The sequence below is a fragment of the Sylvia atricapilla genome, chromosome 2 (genome assembly GCF_009819655.1).
Source record: "Sylvia atricapilla isolate bSylAtr1 chromosome 2, bSylAtr1.pri, whole genome shotgun sequence".
Lineage (NCBI taxonomy): Eukaryota > Metazoa > Chordata > Aves > Passeriformes > Sylviidae > Sylvia > Sylvia atricapilla.
In genome coordinates this window covers 1,731,178-1,755,126 of record NC_089141.1, presented here as the reverse complement: position 1 = coordinate 1,755,126, position 23,949 = coordinate 1,731,178, and the positions used below count along the sequence as shown (strand labels likewise).

At 44.0% G+C, this 23,949-nt stretch overlaps 1 protein-coding gene across 3 annotated transcripts; it reads right to left on the bottom strand.

The window, feature by feature from the left end:
* Nucleotides 1–114: 114 nt before the first annotated feature.
* WNT11 (Wnt family member 11) lies at nucleotides 115–23,141 on the bottom strand. 3 transcript variants are annotated; one of them, XM_066338558.1, is made up of 7 exons: nucleotides 22,634–23,140; nucleotides 13,468–13,703; nucleotides 12,793–12,906; nucleotides 12,629–12,708; nucleotides 10,790–11,082; nucleotides 2,480–2,524; nucleotides 115–618 (listed from the first exon to the last, which is right to left on the bottom strand). In XM_066338558.1, the coding sequence occupies exons 1-7, from the start codon at nucleotides 22,714–22,716 to the stop codon at nucleotides 444–446; spliced, it is 1,026 nt and encodes a 341-aa protein (XP_066194655.1). In that variant the 5' UTR covers nucleotides 22,717–23,140; the 3' UTR covers nucleotides 115–443. The 3 variants fall into 3 exon arrangements, with proteins under 3 accessions (XP_066194655.1, XP_066194647.1, XP_066194661.1); XM_066338564.1 differs by having other exon boundaries at nucleotides 543–618; nucleotides 2,450–2,524; XM_066338550.1 differs by lacking the exon at nucleotides 2,480–2,524 and having other exon boundaries at nucleotides 12,629–12,906; nucleotides 22,634–23,141.
* Nucleotides 23,142–23,949: the final 808 nt, after the last annotated feature.

Here is a 23,949-nt window from a genome sequence, read left to right as displayed (position 1 = left end):
AAAGGCATTTATTGCTGGAAAGGCTTTTGGGATGGTCCTAATGGAGACCTCAGTACTGGTGCAGCCTTAGTCACTGTCAAACAAATCTTTCTTTTTTTTTCCCCCCAGGGAAAGTTTCTATATTTATTTCTCAGAATATTAAGGCACTGGATGGCTGGACATCATTGCCAACCATAGGAACCATTTTGGAAGAATATCCCAAATGAGGTTTTGTCTTCTCAGAGCGCATTTTATTGGTGAGGGGGAACATTTGTGGCTTTGTTGCTTTTTTGGGAGGTTTTTCTTTTACGTTCTTCTTTTGACTGGTACGATCGTCGCTTTTTCCTCCTACCATCTCTCCTCAAGTCTGTGTCTTTACAAGATAAACGATGTCTGCTCAAAGAAATGTTTTCTCTGAATGGTGCCACCGCTGTCTCAGCTGCCAGGTGGGCAGAGGAGAGTTTTCATTTGCACACATATCTCTCGACAGTCCTCTCACACTTTTTGCAGGTGACGTAGCAGCACCAGTGATATTTGCAGTGGCAACGCTCCACCACTTTGTCCATGTAGGGGTTGTAGCCTCTGCCACAGCACATCAAGTCGCAGCTGTCACTCCCGTTGGAGGTCTTGTTGCATTGTCTGGAAGAAGGAAAATGCTGTGAGCAAGGGCAAATTCCTGCAGGGATTCCCAAACCACTGTCGTGCTCTGCAAGGCACTGGGGGAAGGCAGCACAGCACCCATCCAACAGCACCCTGGGCTGCCATCAGACAGCCTCTGACACCCAAAATAACATTAAACCCCTGTTCTGGCTCTGGGTTTGGGGCTGGCAGCTCAGCTGGGCTGCTCTCACATGAGCAGACAAGAAAAGCTGTTGGGATACCTCCACAACAAGAATTAATCATTCCAAACAGTCCGTGTTCCCAGGCAGGCTCCAAAACTGTCTGAAAGGAGCTGGAAGAATGTGACACCCCAAAGAATAAACACTGGTGTTTGTCTTCTGCGGCCTCACCTGAAAAGGGCAAAGGAGGGTAGGATTTGAACAGGCTCCGTGCCAAGGACCCCAGGCTGGGAAAAATCCTGCAACAGGCTTTTACAGCCACTCTGCAGCACTGATCCTATCAGGGAAATCACAATCAAGACTAGCAGAGCTCTTCTGTGCATTTTTTCCCTTTGGTTTTCTCCCAGCACGACACGAGTAGCTGGGCAGTTGGCCCCAAAACACTTTGAGTCCTGACCCAGGGACAGGAACTGTGGCAGGAGCACAGGATGGGAGGACAAGTCACCAGACATCACACAGACCTTCACTGCTTGTTTGGCTTCTGCTGTTAATTAAAGCCAGACTCAGTAGGATAAAATTGTGTTGGGTTCCCCTCATTTTGTCTGTTTGCCAGTGAATGGCTCGGGGTTTTCAGAAGGAATTCCTGAGCTGAGGAATCTTTTCACTGATCCATTGATTACCATTTCACATCTGTCCTCAAAACCCATCTATCCCATTTCCTAAAATACTCCAATATTCATTGGACATGAGAGTACACCAAGCATTGAACCATGCTCTAGAGACACCATTTGTCCACAGACTATAAAGACAACTCAGGATGGGAGTGTTCATGTTTGGTCAGATGCTTACACTTTTTTGGTGTGCATCCAACACCATGGGGCTGTGAACTTGATGGAGTTCTGTAAGAAAGGTGGTTTCTTCAGTGGGGTAATTACTGACATCTCTCCTGAGTATCGATTCTGTGTATCTGTTTTGTGTCTGTTTTGGACAAAAACACTCTAAAGGCTGCTTTGGGGCAAGAAGAGGAGAGAGGAGGGTACGTTGGACCCTTGAGCTAAGCAACTGTTAATAGCTGAAAACAAATCCATGAAAATGATAAGAATTGCTCACAAGGTAATGCTTTAGGAAAAGTTACGGGATTAGTGAAGTTTTGAGATTTTGTTCTTGCTCTCCTTTAAGTTTTTCTGCCTCCTGTTTGTTATTCTGATTCACATTCCTCTCCAGGTTCAGTGTTTAAAGGCCCCCTCGACTCTCTCTCATCCAAGAGTGAGTGTAAATATTTAGAAACCTTTGAAAGCCTCTACCCAAGCTGAAGTGTGCAGCCACACTGGATGTGTTTGCCCAGCCCTGAACCAAAGGCCTTGTTAGTGCCACTGTGAGCTGGGGCCCCTCCAGGAGAAACCTCCAAATGACTCCTCATAAATGCATTAATAAATGCATTGAGCATTCAGAGCCAAGGTTCAAATGTAGGCGTGTTGGCTTTAGAAGAGGGGAGGGCGTTTGTCAGCTTTGCTAGTGGAGGGAAATGTTGTTTCCTGGAGATTCACAAAGGGATATGGGGAATCTGCAGAGGTGTGGTGAGGGATGTGCAGTGCATCATCCATGTCCCTTCATGCTGGGAGCTCACTAAAGTGGCCAAGAAAAGGAATACAGGTCCACTCTGACCCCAAACACACAGCAGTGATATTTACACATTCAAATGGAAAGCAAAACTCTTCTACCTGCTGTATTGGGACCTGAGATTCTCTCTTTCCCTCCATCCACTCCTGTGGTTTGCCAAAAAAAAACCCAACAAAAACCCAAAAGTGGACCTAGTAGGAAATAGCCTTCCCATATACCTTCCCTATTGCCCACAGCCTGAAACAAAGAAAGGAAAAAGAAAGAAAAATATTATTAGATAAACCCTCAAGTTTTTTCTCAGTTTGGTATCAGGAAACAGGGACATTCAGAATGAGTGGGTTGAATAGCCAAAACAAAGTTTTGACCCCATCATAAACACATGTGGGCTTCTAGAAAACTTTCCTGGCAATGCCACTAAGCAGAGATTCTGTTTTCTGTTTTAAAGCATAGGCCTGGGTATGAATTAGATTAATTTTTCTTAAAACAAGCTGAAGTAGGTAGTTTCTCAGCCAGTAGGGGAAGACAAAGAACTCCAAAGACCAGAGTTGACCCAAGGAAGCTGCCCTGAACATCAGCATCACAGCTGTGATCTCACCAGGCTCCCCACTGATGGGTTAAGTTCAGTCTCATTTATTTTGGGCCTGGCTCCAGCACAATTCCAGAAACTCAGAGAAATGCCCTTCTCCTGAGCCGTGGAGAGAAAAGATGAAGGCAGGAGACTGCATCGTAACACAACACTGTGACCTCTGGAAGCACTTGGAAAACTGCTGAGAAATTATGCTTCAGCCATAATCCCAGCCAAAGTTCTGGCTCATGAACAGCCTTTCACATTGTCACAGTGCTTTTTTTTTATTCTTTAAGAAGGGAGGAGGTCAGTAATGCTGGCTGGACAAATCCCACTCAATATGCCTGTCCAAAATCTCCCCTTTTCCAGCCCTCATTTGCAGAAGCACTGCAATACACCATACAGCCTCAGCAGAGGTTGTGATGGACACCCCAGAACTTCTAGGAGTCTTCCCCCAGATGGAGAGTGGGGATTTTAATTTTAAAAGCTAGGGGGAAATCATAGAATTAATTTGCTTGGAAAAGACCTCTAAGATTGATGAAGTCAAGTGTCAGTCAGCTTCATTGTGGATCTGTATTTATTGTGTCCCGTCAGCAGATAGAAGTACACATATATTTTTGGTTGCACAGCTGGCACCTGGGATCCAAACTGAGGCCAGCTCTGTGCTGTCACCCATGATTTTGACAAATGATGATAAGGATGGGATACCCACTGGAACATCACTCCATCAGTCCTCTTAATAAGAACTTTTCTATGAGGACATAAAAAAAAAGTCATTCTGGGGCACAAGCAACTGCCTTCCTGGCCCCATGGATCTCCCAGTGGATGAGGGAGATGCTGTTACAGGAGTAAAACATTAATCTGAGAGCTTTCTACAGTCTTTTTTTTCCTCATACACTGCCAACACCTGGGCTGTAGCTTTAGGGATGATAGAAGGGATGTTGCTTCCTTGACATCTCATCCCCTTGGCTGTGTGATTCCCTCATCCTTTTCTGACCACAAGGAAACCATCTGCCTTCATGAACTCCAGCAGTCTCAAATCCCAGAACACAGTACTCCTTTTTTTTTTTTTTTTTTTTTTTTACACTTTTAAATCAAATGGTTTTTTTTCCTCTTTTAAATCAAATTCCTTTTTATTTTTTTGGCGCCCTTTGCTCTAATAATGTCAAGTAATGCAACACTATATAAAAGAAAGAAAGAGAAAAATAATTCAGATCCCTGAGGATATATATAACACAATGGACATTCCTGAAAATACATCAAGGTCACAGCTTCATATAAAACTTTGAGAGCAGAACCTTACCTACTTTTAAATTGCATTCTCATCCACAAAGAATGACTGGAGACTGACACTAAACAACTGTATGAGAAAGAGTTATCCATAACATATGTCAGTGAGGAGATGTCAGGAGAGATCCTGGAACTAGCCTGCATTTTTATTAATGAGGAGTTGAGAGTAAGCTTAAAAATTTGGGGATAATTTTTAAGGGAAGAAGGAGTTGAGGACATTTTGTGATAGTGGATTAAGGTGCAAAGTAAGCAACACACTTTGAGAAAGATCCAGCTAAATGTGGGAATGTTCCCAGGGGAGCCAGAGGTGCAGTTCAGAAAGTAGAAAACAATGAAGGAACTGATTTAGAGAAATATGTTAAAAGATATCTTTTAACCTCTATAAAAGATTATTGCAACAAGGAGAGAGAAAAAAAATGTTCTTTATATGCCAAGGAAAGAGAACAAAAATTACTAGTTTAATTTTAGATTATGTTTAGTTTAAATTTCAATGAAGAAAAGCCTAACACTGAGGATAGTAAAACCGTGGAACAAGTTATTTAAGGAAACTGCTTTTAAAAGCATGGTAGAGAAATGTCTTCAGTAACAGCCTAGGTGGTGTCAGTTCAGTCTCACTCCTGAAAAGATCAAGGTCCATGGAAAATCATTCTCAGAGCAGATTTTCTCTAACTCAAATGCCATTTGGTTGCAGAGGGACTAGATATGTTTAAGAGAGATAGATTCATTATCCACTGTAATTTTACTGCATGGAATTATTTTATTCACAAATAAATTGATCATTCACAAATCTGTTCAGGAAACTTTATGATCAAATTCAGCTCTCTCAAGGTAGAAGGAATTCAATCTTCCCCACACATTAACTAAGATAACAAAAAGAAGCACAGTAATTTCAATTACTGAAATGGGCACCAGATGCAAGGATGTTGCCCTGGGAAAGAAGGAATAACACCTAATAAGGTAGGAGGAACAGAAATGCAATGTTTCTCTGACTTTCATAAAATCATAGAATGGACTGCAAGGAACCTTTAAAGGCCATCTAGTCCACCTGTTATCTACAAGGACATCTTTAGTTAGAGTAGGTTTCCTCCAGTTATTCTGGGACCCTCACAAAACATTATTTGCTATTTCTTATTCAGAATTTTTCAGAGCTCATCAAATAAAGGGCAGCAAATCTGATAACTGTTCCCAAATTGACTACCATTGAACACACTCTTAACTTACTCAAAGCTCATCTAATCCCGTGCCTTCGCTAGCAGAAACTAAAAGAAGCTGTGACAAAAAAACCAAACATCAAATGCTGTTGTCTACCCATAACTATTACTCTTCCCCAGCTACATATGAGTTCTTCTGCTAAAAAATTTCATAAACAAAGAATCACAGAGTGGTTTGGGCTGGAAGGGAACCTTGGAGAGCATAGAATAGAATCATAGAATAGAATCATTAAGGTTGGGAATAACCTCCAAGATCATGAAGTCCAACCCAGGACTCAGTATCACCAACTCCACTAAGTGCTATGTTCACTCATTTCTTAAACACTTCCAGGCATCCTGTTTCAATTAATGAATCTATCACTGAAGGAAATCTTTTTAATCTCCAACCTGAACCTCCCTCAGCACAACCTGAAGCCGTTTCCTTTTTGTCCTATTGCTGGTTTCCTGGGAGGAGAGACCAACCATGACCTGATAACAATATCTCCTTTCAGGGAGCTGCAGAGTGTGATAAGGTCTCCCCTGAGCCTCCTCTTCCCCAGACTCAGCAATGCCAGTACTCTGTGTCACTCCTCATAGGACTTACATTCCAGAGCCCTCAAACACACTGGACACACTCCAGCACTGCAAAGTCTGCCCTGGAGTGAGGGGAACAACACTAACACAGCACTCAGGGTGCAGCCCCACCAGTGCTCAGCACAGGGGACAATGTGGTCCAAGATCAGCCTGTTCCAAGCCATGAGTGGGGACACTTTCCACTGGTTGTCCCAAGCCCCATTCAGTATGGCCTGGAATACTTCCAGGGATGGGGCAGCCACAACTTCCCTAAACTATTCCAGTGAACACCCTCACAGGGAGGAATTTCTTCCCAGTGTCCCAGGTTCTCTAGCAGTGAGAAGCCAACTTTCCCTTGTCCTGTCACTCCATTCCTGTTGCAGCTCTCTTGGAGCCTCTTTAGGCACTGGAAAGGGCTTTAAGGTCTCCAGAGCCTTCTCTCCCACAGGTTGAACAATCTCCCTGCTATTACACAATGCAAAGCATATTCTTGGGATAGCAGGAAAGAAGTGATGGCGAGAGCTGCCACTGAACACTGAAAACTGAGCAGCAGATGTGTGCTCAGCCAGCTTCATGTATGCTCATATCCAAAAAAAGCATACCAGCCTCAGACATTTGTGACTAATATTTCATATTTCAGTAAAGAAAGGAGCAGCCACCAGAGAGTGGCCACATTCCTTGCCACAGTGAGGCACCTGAGGAGTGGTGACTGATGAAGCACATCGTTTGTTGCAGCCTGATTTCTGCAGCCTCCTTCCAACATTCAGCTTGATTCCAAGGCTGCTCTGGGAAAGATCAGCTCTGTTATCCCTGCCAGGCTTCGTGCATGGCAGAATTTCCCTTCCATTGGATTCATTGAGGAGTCTTAAACAGCCTTTGGAACATGGGACAAGGCAACATCTTCCACTTACAAGGAAGATTCGTATTTTTGCTTCTTTTCTCACGAAAGTGATCTCAATTTTATAATCTACCATTATTTTTCATTTACTCAAAGCTGGCAGTGATTTTTTTTCAGGCAGGGACAACTGAACTACTTTGTTAAAAGAGGAAAAAGTGCTTTTGTCCAAAATATCTCTGAGAAGGGGAGCATTTACGTTTTTCCCCAGTGGTTGATTTGTTGTATTTAAAGTTTTATTTGCAGCTTCCCAGATCGCTTCTTTTGGCTTTTCTGCAGACCATTTTTTAATTGGTTATGAAAGTGTGATGGTGGTATGTAAGTACACAGAGTTTGGCTGGAGTCAATGTGGCAGTAAGCCTTGTTTGATGGAGACTTGGATATTGGTTGCAAAAATCAGCTCCTTAATGAGCTTTCCAGCACTTCAAAGTTCCCTGACTTTGAAATCTGGATAAACCCTGAGCTCTCAGAGACATGCAGATTTCTAAATTTCAAATTTCTAAATTTCAACAAACTAAGAAAGCCCAAAGTGCCTTAGAAAATGTTTCAGGCTTGCTCTGAAGAAGGCTTTGAAAATCCTTTGAGGAAAGACTCTAAAAGGCTTTTGAGTAATTTTTGGAGTGGATTTTCATATGGTTCATCTACAAAGTAATTCCCTTTCCTGCCTGAGAAGCACACATTAAGTCACAGATAATAGGATCCCTCCCATTATTAGGATCACCAATTAGATTATCCCTTCCACCCACCTGGCTGTGCAGGATTGTTTCCTGCAGCACACAGCAAAGCCCAACACATCCAAGGTGTTGCAACTTTACCATCAACCCCTGTCCTGTTTCCAGTATTCCATGTGCAAGAATCAGACCTTGGGGAGAGGCAGGAGGAAAAGGGCTTTCTCTGGATATGCTGCAAAACTGTTCATTTTTTGTCATCACAGAAAAAAAAAAAAAAAAAAAAAAAAAAAAAAAAAAAAAAAAGCATCAGTATGAATATTTTAATCAAGGAACAGGAAAAGGGTGTGTTAATGGCATATTCCCTCCTCCAAATCCCTTTGGAGGCAGAAACCAGGACTGGAAAATGCTGAAGATGCCCAGATCAAAGTCTCCTGGGCTGTGGCCATAGGGGATTGCACTCTAACAGCCCAGGCATGGACTGACCTCTGCACCAAGAAAAAGGCCAGAAAGGAGATGGGAAGGTGTTTGAAGAGAGAGTGGACAAAATGAGAGGCCACAACAACAACAACAAATAAAAAAACCCTTTTTGACTTCCCTGCCATGACTGGTCTTAAAAACTAGACTACTTGGAAACAGCAGGATCTACCTCCAGAAAATTCTGATGTGCCTAAAGATAAAATATTCAAATGCCTCCAGGGCATGACTCATTAAATAAAAACACGTTTGAGCTATTCCCACGTGAGCATTTTTACATCTTTCTGGAGTAAGCCTGAACCACATTTTGCCATGCTCTCCCTCTAAAAGCATTCCTTTTGTGCTCCTTCTACCTTATCCCTGCCACTAGGAGTTATCTCTGCAGCCCTGCAGCAGGCTGGAACAGAGCCACCACATTTAAAATGCATTTAGGCACCCTCTTCATGAGAGAAAAAGTGCAAAGAGAAAAAGGCATCTATGGGAGGAGGAGGCTAGGGAAGATCCCCTCCTTTTCCCTGCTCCCCCCAGGAAGCGTGGACCAATCTTCACCCACACTGTGTGCATTTTACACTTATTTCCTCTAGTAATTTAGTTCAGGAAAGGAGTTGCTGCAGCTTGTATTACACAGTCCAATTTTGAGACACCAGGCATCTTCTCAGGAGCCTGCAGATGGGTTGTGATGCAAAGAAGCCCAACTACACACTTAAGACTTGGCCTGAGTGATGCCTGAAGCTCAGCACAGCACTATCTCACCCTCCTCCCCTCCCATGGAAAGCACCATCTTCCAGATTTGAGAGTGAGGAGTATTTTTGACGAGTTCCTTTTGAAAGTCATCCCCCTCCTGCCTTAATATCTTGGTCTTCTAAATCCTCCCTCAGTCTCACTTCCTGAGGACCCTTGGCTGGCAGGTTCACAGTCATGGCTGTTGTCCAGCTCAGGATAAATGGATGCCTGCAATACACATTTTCCTTTCCTCAGAAGGAAAAAAATAAAATCATTCAGGGCCTTGGCATGTTTTTCATCCCTAGATGGGATAAAAAGCTGAAATCTGCTGTAAAATAAGATTAGATGAGAAGTAACACCTCCCTGTCCCTAGAAAGGATTTCAGCTCGTGGAAAATGTTTTGCTTGGCACATCTGTAATGAGTTCAACTTTGTTTTGACACAACCTGTTCGTTTAATGCAGATTAAATATTATATTCCTATAAAACTAATTTCCAACTAATCTTCACCACTTTTTTTTTTCCCTTGCAAAACAGAAAGGCACAACAAAGAAGTGTTTTTCAAGGTGTGAATATGTCGAAATCTATACAAATCCACAAAAAAAACCTTCACTTCCACTCAGATGACATTTTCTTTCAGAAACCAGTTTCAATACATGCTTTTCCCACACTATTCTCAGTGACTGATAAACATCTTCACTTGATAATTAATGCTCCACTGCTGGACTGGCAATAAAGGTCAGAGCAGTCAGGTTAAGTGCTGGTTTTGAGCAGTCCAACCATTGATGTCAGAGGATACAGGACATGAACTGCCATAAACCATCAGGGGACAAAAAAAGACAGTTGTCTCACTCAGCTGTCTTATCTACTGATCAGCTCCACCAGTGAAATGCTGAGGCAGAACCACAGAATCATTTAGGCTGTAAAAACCCTCTGAAATCATCAAATCCACAGCACTGGTGAGCCCACCACTAATCTATGTCTCCAGCTGCCACATCCCCACATGCATAAATTGTTTATCTTGTCCGCATTTTGATCATTTCATTTCAGCAGTGTCTTCTCCCCACTGAACCATAATGGTCCAAATACCACTGCATCCCTTACATTAAATGAAGGCATCCCAAAAAAGGCCAGCCACTTGCCTGAGCCTCCATCACAAAATAACAGAAAGAGCGAGGAAAAAATATTTATTATTCAAAGAGCAAGGAGAACTGCCTAAGGAAAGCCAGCAAGATAGCAACTAAATAGAGAGGTTGGAAATAAAAATCCAGCCATTGCAGCCATAACAAAAATGAGGAAAATACCAGAAACACACACTTTTTTTGGCAGTTGATGGGTCAGCTCTAGAGAGATCAGATGGGTGTGCCCACCTAGAGATGCTCAGATTGTTGAAATGTTGAATTAGTTTGTCTTGGAGGAAATGAAACAGATGGTGGGAAGAGAAAGGCCTGTGAAAGGGGACAGTATGCAGCCCAGTGGAGGCTGAGCTTCACCATAATGACCTTAAATCCCTAATATTAATGCAATAAAGAAATTCCTCTGCAGAGTCATAAGCAATACAAACACACCTGGACCTTTAATATGCATAGAAGAAAAAAAAAAAAATCTTTGTAGTTTTGGGGTTTTTTTAGGCAATCTAGGAATGCTGATTCTAATTGCATTCACATTTGCCTACTTAGAGGATCCTTAGAGTAACACCTCTTCTAACCAGCAGTGACTGCAAAAAATGGTGGGGACTCAACACAGTATAAAGCAGCTGCTTGATCCTTACAAGTTCCTGTAGAGGTGAGCTGCCTGGGAATTTTGGAATGTATCTTATGCCTGGCTGTGTAATGGAAAATGTGTCAGCAAAGCCCTATCTTGGCCACAGCCATCATGAACATTGTATGTTAGAGATGTGCTTTACCTGCATGTAAATGTCACCTCCTGGATTGTCACCTCCTAAATGTCACCCTCATTCAAACATGTTCCCCTCTTGCCCTCTCCTCTTTGGGGTCAGAGCACAGTGAGCACTCCCTGCAGAAGACCTCACCTGTCCTGGGTCCCATGTGACCCCACTTTTTCATTCTTCATGCAGAAGTCAGGTGAGCTCTGCAGGTAGATCAGCTCTGTCTCTTTGACCGGCCTGATGTCAATGTCCTTTGGCACGAGGTATTTGCGTGTGCCCATGGGCCTGTGGACGACCTTGGTGGCAGATAAATATTTGGTTTTGAGGTCCAGTGCAATGTCTCGCAGCTCTTGGAGGCCTTTCCAACAGGTCTTGATAGAGCATGACCCAGAAACTCCGTGGCACTTACATTTCATTTCAAGAGAGGCTTTCAAGACCTGCAAAAAGGAATGCAGGAGTTAGGAAATGCCCTTTGTCTCGCAGCCAAACATCCCACAAGCTGCTAATGAAAGTACTCCCTTAGCAGGGACTGCTAGAGAAAAGTTCTCATGTCTGCACAGGCAGTCTAGAGTAGCTACTTTCCAAAGCAAATGAGATCCTACAGCTCTTTGATGATCCCTATCAGCCCAGGACTGCTTTTATGAGGGCTCCTTTGCAGCCAGGAGACAGAAGAGTATTTTGAATTTTAATCAGATATCTATATCGGGCTGCATTTCCACCCTGTAAAATCCTAAGGAGATGAATATCAAAGCATTCCATAAAGAGATAATTAACATCAATTTCGACCTCCAGCAGCTTTGATAAGAGAAATACCATGGTTTTGTTGAATTCAGGGCACTCTCACCCTCCCTTTCTCCTGGTCATAGAGCCAAAATAGCCTTTTACTTTGATTCTGCACTATTCTCATTTCAGTGGGACATGGCAGGATGCTGCCAGGAAGGGCTGAATGCACCAGTCATGGCAACGCAACGTCCTAAAAAAAAATTTGCCCTTTGCAATCGAAATAAAAAACTCAAGACATTACCAAAAAAAAAAAAAAAAAAAAAAAAAAAAAACCACAAAACCACAAAAAACCCAAGCAAACAACAACAGCAGAAAGCCCACAAAAACCCCAATCAAAAAAAATCAAAAAACAAATCTCAAGCAAACAAACCAAATAGTGTAGGAATAGTAGAAAAAAAAAAAAAAAAGAGCCAGGGAGGGAAACTTCAGCATGGCTGTCCTCTGAAAAGGTGGACTCAGCCTGTAGCTACACAGCAAGCTCCCCATGAGCTCAGCATGCTCCAAGTTTGCCTGCACAGGCATCCCTGGAAGGATTAAGCTGTGCAGTAGGAGCTGCCTATGGAACCCCTGCAGCTCTAGAGGTGGGTTCAGGGGTCAGTTTTACAGCCCCCATCCTCCCCCTTCCCAAATCCATTTCTTCAGCTGCATGGAGAGCTGCTATAGGGATTTGCACATCAGTGCACACCAGGCACTGCATATGACAAATGTTATCCCTCCGCTGGATTCGAGATGTTAAAAGCAGCTTGTGGCAGATACGAGAATAATCACTAGCATAGGGGTTTAAAAGAAAGAAAAAAAAAAGTCTTCCCTGCTGGCTGCAGGATGGCTGGAGGCAACTGCTGCTGGATGCATCTGACAGATGATAATCCTCCACACTTACACAGCACTTCACCCACGCAATGCCCTTGGCAGAGCACCATGGGACCCATCCCCACCACACCTCCTGGGGCAGGCAAGGCAGAGCCAGCCTTGGCTGTGAGACATCCCACTCATGGTTAAAAAGGGCTGATAATGGCATTTGGGACTGCCTGAATCACAGGGTGAGTTATGCAGCCACCTTTTTCAGCAGCCAAAAGGAGTTCAGAGCAATCTGGGAGCAATATTCTCTCCTTTCACTAGCTGATGGAGACACTAACCCTCACCGAGTGATCAACGCTACAGATGATGGTACAAGTACAATAACTCTTGTGGATTTGTTACCTGTCTCCCTACTTCACTGTTGTGCAGATGCATCAGTTTATTGGCTTGTGATCCTGATTTTTTCATCTTCATGGGAGCATCTGAAAATTTGGACCCCATGATAAGACCATAGTTGAGGTTGTCTGCACATCCTCCCCATCGATACCCAGGTCCAGGTGTCTCACCTGGGATGGGACCACAGGAGCAGCCAGGGAGGTCCCCGGTGGTGCAGGCTCTGGCAATGGTGTGGCTGATGGCAGCAGCAGAGAGGGCATACACAAATGCTGACTCCCTTGTGCCTGAAAGACACAAGAACTCCAGCTCAGCCTCCTGGGCCAGGTAAATGTTCCCCGAAAAGAGGCTCACACAGTCTGTGTCCCACAGAGCAGCCAATACACCGACTCACTGCAGCTGAGATGTCTCATGGCACCACTAGTTTAGGAGCACATCTCCTAAGTGAGCTCTTCAACGTAAGACAACATTCCAGCAGGGCAAGGAGCCACATGGATTTAGGCATCTTGTTCATTACGGTGTGATTTGCTCTTGGAGCACGTGGATAAGCTCTTCTGTGGATTCTCCTGCCTCCTTTTGTCCTGTGCTTGTGCCATGACTCCCAGTGGGATGAGCAGACGAGGATGATGGTCTGCCTTGTAAGAGTTTTGGTAAACCAGGTCTTGGACCCAAGAGCCTGTGGGCATGACTGGCACCCTAAGAATGGATGTGGTCTCAGAGAACAGGACAAGTAGGATTTGTAGACCCTCCACGGCCTCCCAGGAGCAACACCCTTCCTATCTCCAGCACACACACACACACACAAAATAAAAAAAAAAAAACTCAGTTGGGACTGGAGTTCTGTTTACCTCTCTCTAAGTCCAGCAGGTAGTTAGGAGCCAGCTCTATGGAGGAGCAGTTCCAGCGCATGTCCGAAAAGGTTTTACGGCAGGTCTTTATCACCTCCTGTGCTGCCTGAATGATGGTCTGCATTAGCTCCAGGTTGCTGCGGCACAGCTGCACCTGAGAAACCACCAAGCCTTCAAGCTGCTTGCAGTGCTGCGTTTGGTTCAGAGCCAAAGCCAAAGGAGTCTTGGACAGAGCTCTGAGGAGACAAGCACATGCAAAAAAAAGCATTAAAACGCGTTCTAGTTGCCTGTGCTTACCTGGCTTAATTAAAGCTTTCTGTAAATAGGTGCCTAGAACAAGCTGGTGAGAAAAATGAGCAACTATGAAGAGTGATTTATCTCGTATAAAGTAGGCATTTAAGGAAGGTGGGAAGAAAGCAGTGTGCAATTCTCTGTATTATTGAGGGGAGTCTGCACAAAGCCCCAGGGGTCTATGTCAAGTCAACTGGATGTGTAAATCCTATGGGGAAGGTTGTTTGCTGAGGAATTAAGAGCACAGACCTCCCAACGGAGTGAAAAATGACCCATCAGTTCCATGATAAAAGAAATCTGGATGCTCCAAGACTGTGGCATTTGAGAAAAAAAAAGCCATGTTGGTGTTATCAGTATTTTGCATTCAGAATCTGTCTCACACACTCTCCAAGGATTATGCTAAATGTCATGTAATTAATTACGGAGAAAATCCCATGGCCGAGGGAAAAATCACCAAATTTGCAAAACATATGCTTTCACTTAGAGTTAATGCCAAGGGCCTCCACTGATTCAATCACTGTTCCACATAGATAAGTCTGTTTCTCCAGTCTCCAGCAACCATAGTGCAAAAGCTCAGTGGAAATATGTGCAGAGAAAGCACCACAGTCAAATCTGAGAAGGGATCCACGAATACCAGCACATATGTTATCATGGAAAAAAAAGAACAACATCCCACATTGGTGGTTCTTCTACAGTCCAATTGCCAACTTTTCCAGGTTAAAAAAAAAAAAAAAGAACAAATGCTGACATGCATTTTACAGGTCTGTACTCTTCCCTGAACACCCGAAACGATCGGCAGAATCATGGTGTGTAACTCTCTTTGTGTGTTTACAGCTTTATTAGGGTAGTCATAAAAGTTGTTCATTCCCATAAAACAACTTTTCTAGCTGGCTGCATCAACAATCTGACGGCGTCTGATCCTGGCAACACAATTTTAGCACGTATTTCCTTCTCTCTTTGTTAAATGTGTTGGCTTTCAGATTCATCCCCAGACATCTTGGTTAGTTTGGCTTATTAGCAAAGGCATTTGGGGGTGCATTTCGCTTTATTACTGTAACATCCACATTCTTCAGAAGTTAAAAGAGATGGAAACAGAGCTAAAATGGAGCCCTAACTAAAACTGGAGTATTAAATCCTTGCTGGTGATGACAAATTCCCATGTGGCTGGAGTTTGGCATTTCTGGCACTAGATAATCAGTGGCCAACTTGGAAGAGAAACCACCACTCTGCTAGCTCTATAAATATGTACTTCATACACGTATTTAAGAGGTCTGTTAAACATACCACAAGCAGAAGTCATTGCCAGTGAATTTCAAGGGAAAGGAAAAGGTGGTGGGCTTGGCAGTGTTCAGTTATTGGTTGGACTCAATCATCAGAGGTCTTTTCCAAGGTAAACGATTCTAGGATTTAATCACCAGAAATTGGGCAGAATTTCTGCAATTTCACCTTGGTCCCATACACCAAGATGCTCATGCAATGTTCCCTGTTTGGAGAGGGGCCCCTCATTTTGCCTTAGATGTGAACCTGAGCTGGTGGAGAAAAAATATATAAAATACATTGTTGGTGATATACTGGGTGCTCATTTATCTCAGAGAGATCATGTCCTTAAAGGAAGAGACATGAGTCTCTGAATACTATGACTGTCACCTGACTGCAAACCTCTACAGTGTGGACCTCACAGCAGTCCTTCAGGATCCTTCTTGAGCTCATGGAAAGCCAAAAAACCACATCTAGGAAGTAGTTGGCCTTTTGTGCTTTTGAGACCTATGGTAAGACACCATCATGACCTAGAAGTGCTCATTTTCTGCTCTGTGTAGGAAACCCAGACACCAAACGGGGACACAAACCTCTGAATGGTGTAAGCACAGAGCTGAATGAGGTATGTCCAACCCCTAGCACTTGACACCAGGAATCTGTGAAAGCTTATCCCAGAAAGCCTATCAGCAACTCCCAGGAATGAGCTGAAACACAAAGCAGGCAAGAGGCCAAAGCAGCTCATCAGTAATAAATGATAAATACTCCAGAGTAATAGAGTATAAATGATAAATTCTCCAGCACAGCATGGAGTATAAATGATAAATTCACCCAGCCACAAGGGAAGCAGGCAGGGTGTGGCAGGAGCACTGAGATAACTTTACAACCTGAGCTTCAGGCAGAGGAGGAACAGTCCAAGTCTGTGAGTGAGGCTGTATTATGGTCAGCAGCCCAGTTTTCTAATCAAATGTATCAGGTGGCACTCGAGAGGCCTTGGAATGTTTTAGCTGGCCCTCCAGAAGGATGCATATATCTCCTAGGTCTTACACCACATTTTCTGATCCTTTATACAGGTCTCCTCTTTAAAGCACCTGGAAGGCTACAGAGAGGTACCTCTCTCTCACTGTTACAGACAAATCACAAATAACCACCTACAGGTAGGGATGAAAGCAGATTTCAGACTGAAAACTCATCCTCAGTGTGTAAAAACGCAAAAGATGCAACAAGACTGGATTATTACAGATGGCTTGAAGTGATCACCATTAGAGAAGCAGCTTTATAGTGCAACAAGAAAACCATTTACTTCATGGAAGAGAGAAAATACCTTCCGATTGGAGAGAAGTCAGTAAATGGCTGTTTCTCATAGAATGAGCTGAGGTCCAGGAAGTCTACCAAGAGTTAAACTGCAGGATGCAGGAAAGTGTTTTCTGAGCATCTCCCAGGCCTGAACTTCATGTCTTTGCTTATGAGAACCTATAATTGGAAACATCTCCAAGTGTCAGGAGGAAAAATTAAAAGGTAATGGAGATGGAAAACTCCGTTAGTTTAGTCACTTGCTGAGACTGAAAAGTTCATTTATAAATCACAGATCAGGAATGTCAGAGGCTATCAGGTCATCTAGTCCATGCCCTGATGACCTAGTTTTGCTCAGTGTCTGTCCTACATGGAGGAATATCTTCTCCTGGAGGAATATCTTCTCCACTCCATGTGACTCTAAACTCTCCCTGTGGAAATGCACCACATCTCTCTGCTTCCTAAATTCTGGCAGCATCAGATACCCACTGCCTGCAAGGATATTATTGGGAAACTATGTCCATTGGTGGAAAGAAAAGCTTCTCCCAGGAGAGGCTGGTCCATGGTAGATTTGGTGATGAGTCTCTGGCCTATCTTCACCCAGTTGCCACTGATCAGCAGCAGTGGGAGGGAAACTGGAGCCAATGGGGCATAGCCAGCCTGAAAATCCAGCCCTCGAGGACATGATTGGAAGAACATCCTCCATTTCTCAAACTGGGAAAAAAAAAATCTGACAAGCGTCTTTCTGTGGACTCACACCCTTCATGTGAAAAGGGGATTTTACCTGCTTTCACCAAGGAAATGCTATTTTTCACTGTTTTCTCCTGATAACGTTGTGCTCTTCTCACTTAATTCTCCTGCCCCATCCTTCATTCTCCAGACAGCCATGGGGTGGTTGTTTCAGGGTTTTTTAAAATACACATGTTTGATCCATCCCTTTAAATAAACAAGGCCCACACCAACCATCTCCTGATCTACATATAACACAGCAGATCTTTCAACTGAAGTTCTGGACACTGCCAGAAAACTATGAACATAATCACAGAGGAAATATGTGTGGATGGAACATGACATTCGTTTGCTCTTTTAATTACCTCAGGTAGATATTAAATTCATTGGAAAACATTAATGCTCTGCAGTCTTAGGTCCTTTGAGAGGTGTGGGCTCCATGAGAGGACTATTCATAGCAACTGCAAGTTAGGAAGAAGCACCTCCAGATATCAATGAAAGTCATATATTATTTGGTTTACAAGGTACCTCGTGAGCAGGACACTGCTCCTGGTCAAGTCAAAGGAAGAAAAACTCCTTTAATTGAGCAGCAAAGCATTGGTGCCCTTTAAAAGCCCCTTGAAGGGTGGAAGAATCTCCTCTCTGGAGGCATATCCCCACCCTCTGTTCTGTGACATGATCTGAGAAAGTCTCACAAAGGGACTGCTGGAGCAACCATGAACTTCTGCTCCAGCTTACCAACTCTGCTTTATGAAAAGGCATTTTTTTTTAATGCCTGTTCCTAAAGCCCTTAATCTTGCAGGGATGTGGGTAACACAAAAAAAGTTTAGAAAAAATAACAGGGCTGTGAGGAGTGAAGTGTGTGGTAAATGTTAACAGAGGCAAAGATTAGGGTTCTTTTTGTAGTTGATCTCATTGAAGGTTTTTAATCTGCAGGAGCCTCAATTTCTCAGGTTTTAATCCGGAAAAGGCTTGCAGGAATGTTACAACAACCTTGTCTAAGCTCCTGGTTGTCAGAGGCAGCCCATGCCCCTGCCACCCTGCCCTGCATCAGTTCCACAAGTCCTGGGAAAGACACCACATCCCCTGGTAAATGTGAAATCTTTCCCTCGGTTCTGCAAGGGCTTTTCAAATAGAAAAGTAGGATTTATGTGGTTTAAAAAAAAAAAAGAAAGAAAAAGGAGGAAGAGGGAGAGAAGTGGAGGTGGGGAGGGAACCAACCCTGAGCTAAAAGCTTAAAATAAAGAGCTGTTTTCAGATATGCTGCCAAGTTCAGTGCTGGCAGAAGTGGGCACAAGGCTGTTGACTTCAAGCCCAAGCTTGACTGAAGTCAATGCCAGCAGAGAGTTGGCTCACTGAGTGCTGAGGAAGGCCATGGAGCTTTGTCAACTTTTCCTTCGCTGCCTGTGGAGCGAAGAGCAGACTTCAAAGACCTTTCCTCACCCCCAGGCTGCTCCCCTCCTGCCACCCCCATCCTGCAGTCCTTTCACAGCAGCTCATCTAGCAGCCCCTTGCCAGGCAGACAGGCTCCTCAGAGGCGCCCATGTCTCCAAGTCCCAGCTCCATCCCACTGCAGGCTGAAGGAGAGAAGGGGAGGCTGCCAGGAAGCACAAAACCTTTTTCATTTTCTCCCCTACTTTTTGCTGGCTGCAGAATGGCTGCTTGAAGTTGGCGGGCTCGGGGACATCCTGTGTGCACCAAGAGTTGGTTAAGTTAAGAGTTGGTTAACTTGTGGTTAAGTCACCTTCTGGAGGGCTGAAGTTTAATCATAGGAATTGTGCAGCAGTAGTTGGGAATGGGGCTCAGCTGGGGATTGCTCCAGAGCACAAGACACGATGGGGTCACCAAAATAAGGACAGGTAGAGACTTCCCAAAGTGACCAAGCTCCACCTACAAGTGATGGTATTCCTAATGCCAGCACTTGGTGTCTTGGCCATATTCTGCAAGGCATAAAAAAAAAACCCTGAACCAACACACAAAAAACACCCAATCAAACAAACCAACCCCTCACCAACCAAATCACAAATCAGCCTGCATTTGGCTTATTTACAGCCACACTGAAGGGGACATTCCATACAGAGGACATGCCAACCCCTGTGGAGGCAGAAGTGCCTCAGAAGCTGCTCTCTGCCTGGATATTCCAACATCTGCAGACCTTTGAGGCAGGAACATCTGGCTACAGCTCCCTCCAGTGCTCATCTGTTTTTCAATTCTACCCAAATAAGTTGCTCCAGCACCTGCTTGGTCAAACCCAAACTCTCCTGGGAAAGCCAAATGGATTGCAAAAGCAGATGGGGAAGGTGATAGAAGTGCTAGATGCATATCTAAGCCCTAAGATATATCTCATGGAAGCCAATGGCTGCCTCACCTTCCCAGGCACTACGACAAAACAACACTGAGCTCCACAAAATGATGTAACCTCCCCACACATACCTTCTTTGTTCTAAGGGATGGGAAAGTGTTTGCGAAAAATAAGATGCAGGGAATACACTGATGAGAAAGGCTGCATCTTCACAACAAAATCCTGAACCAGGGAAGATCTGGAGCCATGCTCTGGAGCCATACTCTGGCTTTACACCTGAGTAGCTCCCTGAAGCTCAGATGAAGGAGCAGAAGATGTGAAATTTCACCAGCAAGAGAAATGTATACAAGATGCTTGTATCCAAGATGCTGACTGTCCACACACCACGCTGGATGTTTGGTGGGGCTCAGCACCAACTTCCAACAGTAGGGAATCTGGGCCACAGAACTCATAAAAATAAGCCAAGTAAAATAAAAGAAATAATCTTTTTATTTTTTTTTTTTTTTTTTTTTTTTTTTACATTCTCCCTGCTTTTACTAATTTTCAGGGCATATTTGTGTTACTGAGAAGTCCTAATTGGGTGAAATTGGTGTTTTCCTTCTTCCCCTCCCCCTGCAATTACATCACGCGCTGAATCAAAATTAGATTTCCTATCACCTTTCATATCAGTCTTTCCCTCATCTCCAGGCTGGTGAAACCCACCTCCTTATCTCTCCCTTCCACTCCCAAATCCTCTTTGAAGCTTGCCTCTGGCACCGTGCCTACAAAAATGGCACAGTGGGCAGACTGCTGAGAAAAGCCTGAAAACATCACATAGCACTTCCCTCCTTCTTCATCCCGTTCTTTTCCCCACTTCTCTGTTCATAAGCAAGAGAAGGAAGGAGCAGATTTCAATTGTATGGCACCCAGAATATGAGTCCAGGACTGGGATAAGCAGGTCTGAAGTATTCTATATTCAGTATTTGGTACTCTGCTCGCCAAGAACTTACCCATGCAGTTTCTAAGTTCAGTCCCTGAGCCCCAAGGAAAAAGAGTGATGGGGAGTGGGGACAATTAATCTGTAAAAGGGTGAGGAAATGAGGAGAAGCAGCAAATGAAAGAAAAACCAAACATAATTTTGGGAAATCCCAGCTGCCAGCATCCCAGTTGCAAAATGCCATGAACAGGGAGTGCAGGTCTCTGCCAGGTTTTAAACAGGTGTGAGGGGAGCTCAGTGGTGCATCTGCATGCTATTCATGCTTCAAATACCACTTTAATCCCAGCTTTCATCTTTCCCACTCACTTTTAGATAGGAGGGATGTGTCTGCTGGGAAGGGGAGGAGCAGCAACTGTGGTGTCTTGCTTCTCCCCCCAGTTCATCCCTGAAAGCAACCCTTGCAGCTTAACCACTTAGCAGCCAAAAGGCTGCTTTTGGCAGCAGAGCTATTAGGGACCTTGTCCTGCCTCCCAGGGCATTTTTTCATGTCTATGGCTTGTGAGCATACTGGAACTCATCTCACCCCTGCCCTTCAGAGGAACCCTCTGAAGCCCCCCACTCACAATTAAACACCTTGCCTGAGTGGGACACCAAAGCCAAGCATATGGCAAGTCCCTCCAGTCAGTCATGGTTCTACACATAAAAGCCCTGCTGAATCAGAGTGCCACAAAACAGCTGTATTTCTGTGCTGCATAGAAATAAATGCTAAGGAGTCTCATGGACATGTTGCTGAATGTCCTGTAGACATTTAGCAGGAGATGAAAGGAGATGCCTGCTTTTCTTGGTGCTGGATACGAAGGCAGAGCTAAGAGCCTCAGTACTGGAGGAAGCTGGTGGACAGAAAGAGCTGGCTTATGTAATTGAGCTCTGCTGACTACTACAAGGTGTAAAGCCATAGCAAGCAGATCCTTACTCTTCTCTACTTCCAAGATGGCCCTTAGAGCATGGAGGCAGCCAATGAAAGATTATGGAATGGTTTGGGTTGGAAGGAACCCTAAAAAACACCCAGCTCCTACCTTTCTGCCATAGGCAAGAATTCCACCTTGAAAGATGCCCTGCAGTAGGTGACTATTCCTCCCACCTGACCATGTGCATTTAAACACCCTAAATTCACTGGAGAGATTCACTGTGCTTCTCTTTATGGGTATAAAAGGCAGATGGGTCATCTCCAGCAGCTCCCTGCAGTACACAGCATCACCAGAGGGTATCACTTGACATTTCTGTTGGATGTTTCTGTTTGGAGAAGATGAATTGCCATCTGGATTCTGGAAAATCCTCTCTTCCCTGACTGCATGATGGGCAGTAAAAAAACTGGCTCAAATATGATACTTTAATTTGCAGATATCCAAATTGAAGCATTTATAAAAGGTGGCATGAGTGGAGCTTCAAATGCCAATGATTGGAACAGCAGAATGGGAGTTAAACATAGCATGAATCTGTGGCAGAGGGAGAAACAAAACAGGAACCTCTTGTCCAAGTTTCACCACCTAACCCAAAGATCCTTGCTTCAATGCACTACAGAGTCTTCCTGGCATTGTATATTACTGTGCTTTTTCTTCTACCAAAGATGCTAGTTTGAGGCAAACCCATATTCCCTTATTTATTTTGTACCCAGCTCCAAACCCAGGCAGAAAAGACAGATCACTCATCAAGGGCATGAAACCAGATTGCTGTTGGAGTGGCCTGTTTGTTTATTTTTGCAGCAGGCAACTAACTGATTGCTTTCTTAAGCAAAGAAACGAGATAGTGATGTTTTCACTTCGTAGTGACACTACCTCCAAGGAAACTCAATCCTGACTTGACCGCAGTCGCTGGTATTTCTTCACCCTCCTCCCCACTCCTCACCTCATTTTTAACACTCTTCACAAAATCCAAAGGTTAAAAGGTCCACAATAAGCCCACGTTATCTGTCAGGCATCCCCTGGGGTTGGAGATGGGCAACATTATCTCAGCTGCCATCCCTACTGCTCTCAGTTCCTACTCAGAGAATTTCCCAGCACAGCAGGAGCTAATGCTAGAAACTTCATTAAGTGGCTCATGTGAGCATTCAAGTGTGTGCCTTTCCCTCAGTATCAATGAGGAGAAAAAAAAAACAACCCAATGAGCCTAAAGCACGCATATTTTAGAAAGAAGATGGAAATATTGTTAGCATAAGCCCCTAGTACACACACTTGAAATCAATCAGTGCCTGGAGAAGTGCAGTGCTTGCTGCTCTTTAAACAGCTTCACAGCATGCCTCAAGAAGCAGTTGTATAAACAGGTAAGAGACCAGCAATTCTTACAAATACATTAAAAATGCAGAGATAGACCCAGGTACTTACATCCATTTTATCCCATAGCAAAGCCCCGTCTGCAGAATCAACAGCAGAAAACCAGCTAAGAAAAATCGCAGACTTGGCTTCATTTTCTCCACTTTCTCCTGCTGGCCAAAGGAAATCAGCTTCTCCAAAGAATTCTTTTTTCAAAACAAGAGTTTTCTTAATATTTTGCGCAATGTATTTTCCTCCAGTTTGGGTATTGCTCCTTCTTGGAGATGAACAACCTGAAAGGAGAGAGAGAAAGAGCCTGAGCTAGGGTTAACTCCCAAGTTTATGGAGTCACTGCAAGAGAGAAATCTATAATCCAAATTGCAACGCAGTGGTTTATGAATCATGAGAAGGTTTGGACTATCCCTTCTCAGTCCCCTCCCTTGCCAAGCCTTGATACAACCTTCCCAGTCAACAGGCAGACAAAGCGTATGGGTTGAATTACACAGAGTTATGCTCTGATTGTGTGTTTCCATTTAACCCTGCACATGGCAAGACTTCATTCGCTGCCTCACTTCAGTGGGTTTTTGTTGGTTTTTTTCTTCCTCTCTCCAAAAAGTTTCTGTGACTGCTCAGGAAGAAGAAGAAGAAAAAAAATATCTTTAGATTAGCCCAAATCTTCAGCTATTCATCTCTCCCCTTCCTCTCTCCAGATTTCTTTTTCCTCTCTCTTTTTTCTGCAGGGAAGACAAATAATAAAAACTGCATTTCTCTCCTTAATGCAGGTGCCCTTGCCCTGCAGATGTTTCTCTCTGATCTGTTACAATAAATGTGTTTTACTCTTTACCTTTTGCTTTTCTTCTCACCTCATTAACTCTGCCTCTCACTTCTTCCATGTCCTTGGCACCTGGAGCTCAGGGAAAAGGCTGCAACTTTCTAAACATAAAATCCCATTTTTGTCTCCAGGGAGCAGCCTGGAAGAGACAAAAAAGCTCTCGAGGATATCCTCACATCCTTTTTCTTTTGGTTGTTTTTTTTTTCCTTCTTCAGGCCAAACAGATAAACAAACCAGGTGCAGGATTTATATTCTTAGAGGGGTGCTCTCTGTCTCCAGAGCACGGCTTGCTTATTTTAGCAGCAGTATTAATAGCAGTAAATGGGTTTCCCTTCAGCTATTCACTTTTTGGGCTGCTTTTTGTGGTCTTTGCTGTGGTTTCCCATCCCACAAGAAAGACAGCAGTAAAACAAACAGAAAAACCTGCCCACCACATTGCATCTCCGGGAGTCTCAGAGCACAGCACACTGGCATATCCAAACTAAAACTGTGCCTCTCCCCACATTTCCCCCTCAAAGGGGTTTGGGAAGGCACTGGGAATGGCTGGAGCAGTCAG

Coding starts and splice junctions, on each gene's coding strand:
- WNT11 (XM_066338550.1), bottom strand. CDS start 22,716: ATGAAGCCAAGTCTGCGATTTTTCTTAGCTGGTTTTCTGCTGTTGATT. Junction 12,907..13,467: donor CCTGCTGGACTTAGAGAGAG/GTAAACAGAACT, acceptor TGTGTCTTTCAG/GCACAAGGGAGTCAGCATTT. Junction 619..10,789: donor TCACATGGGACCCAGGACAG/GTGAGGTCTTCT, acceptor TCCTTCTTCCAG/ACAATGCAACAAGACCTCCA.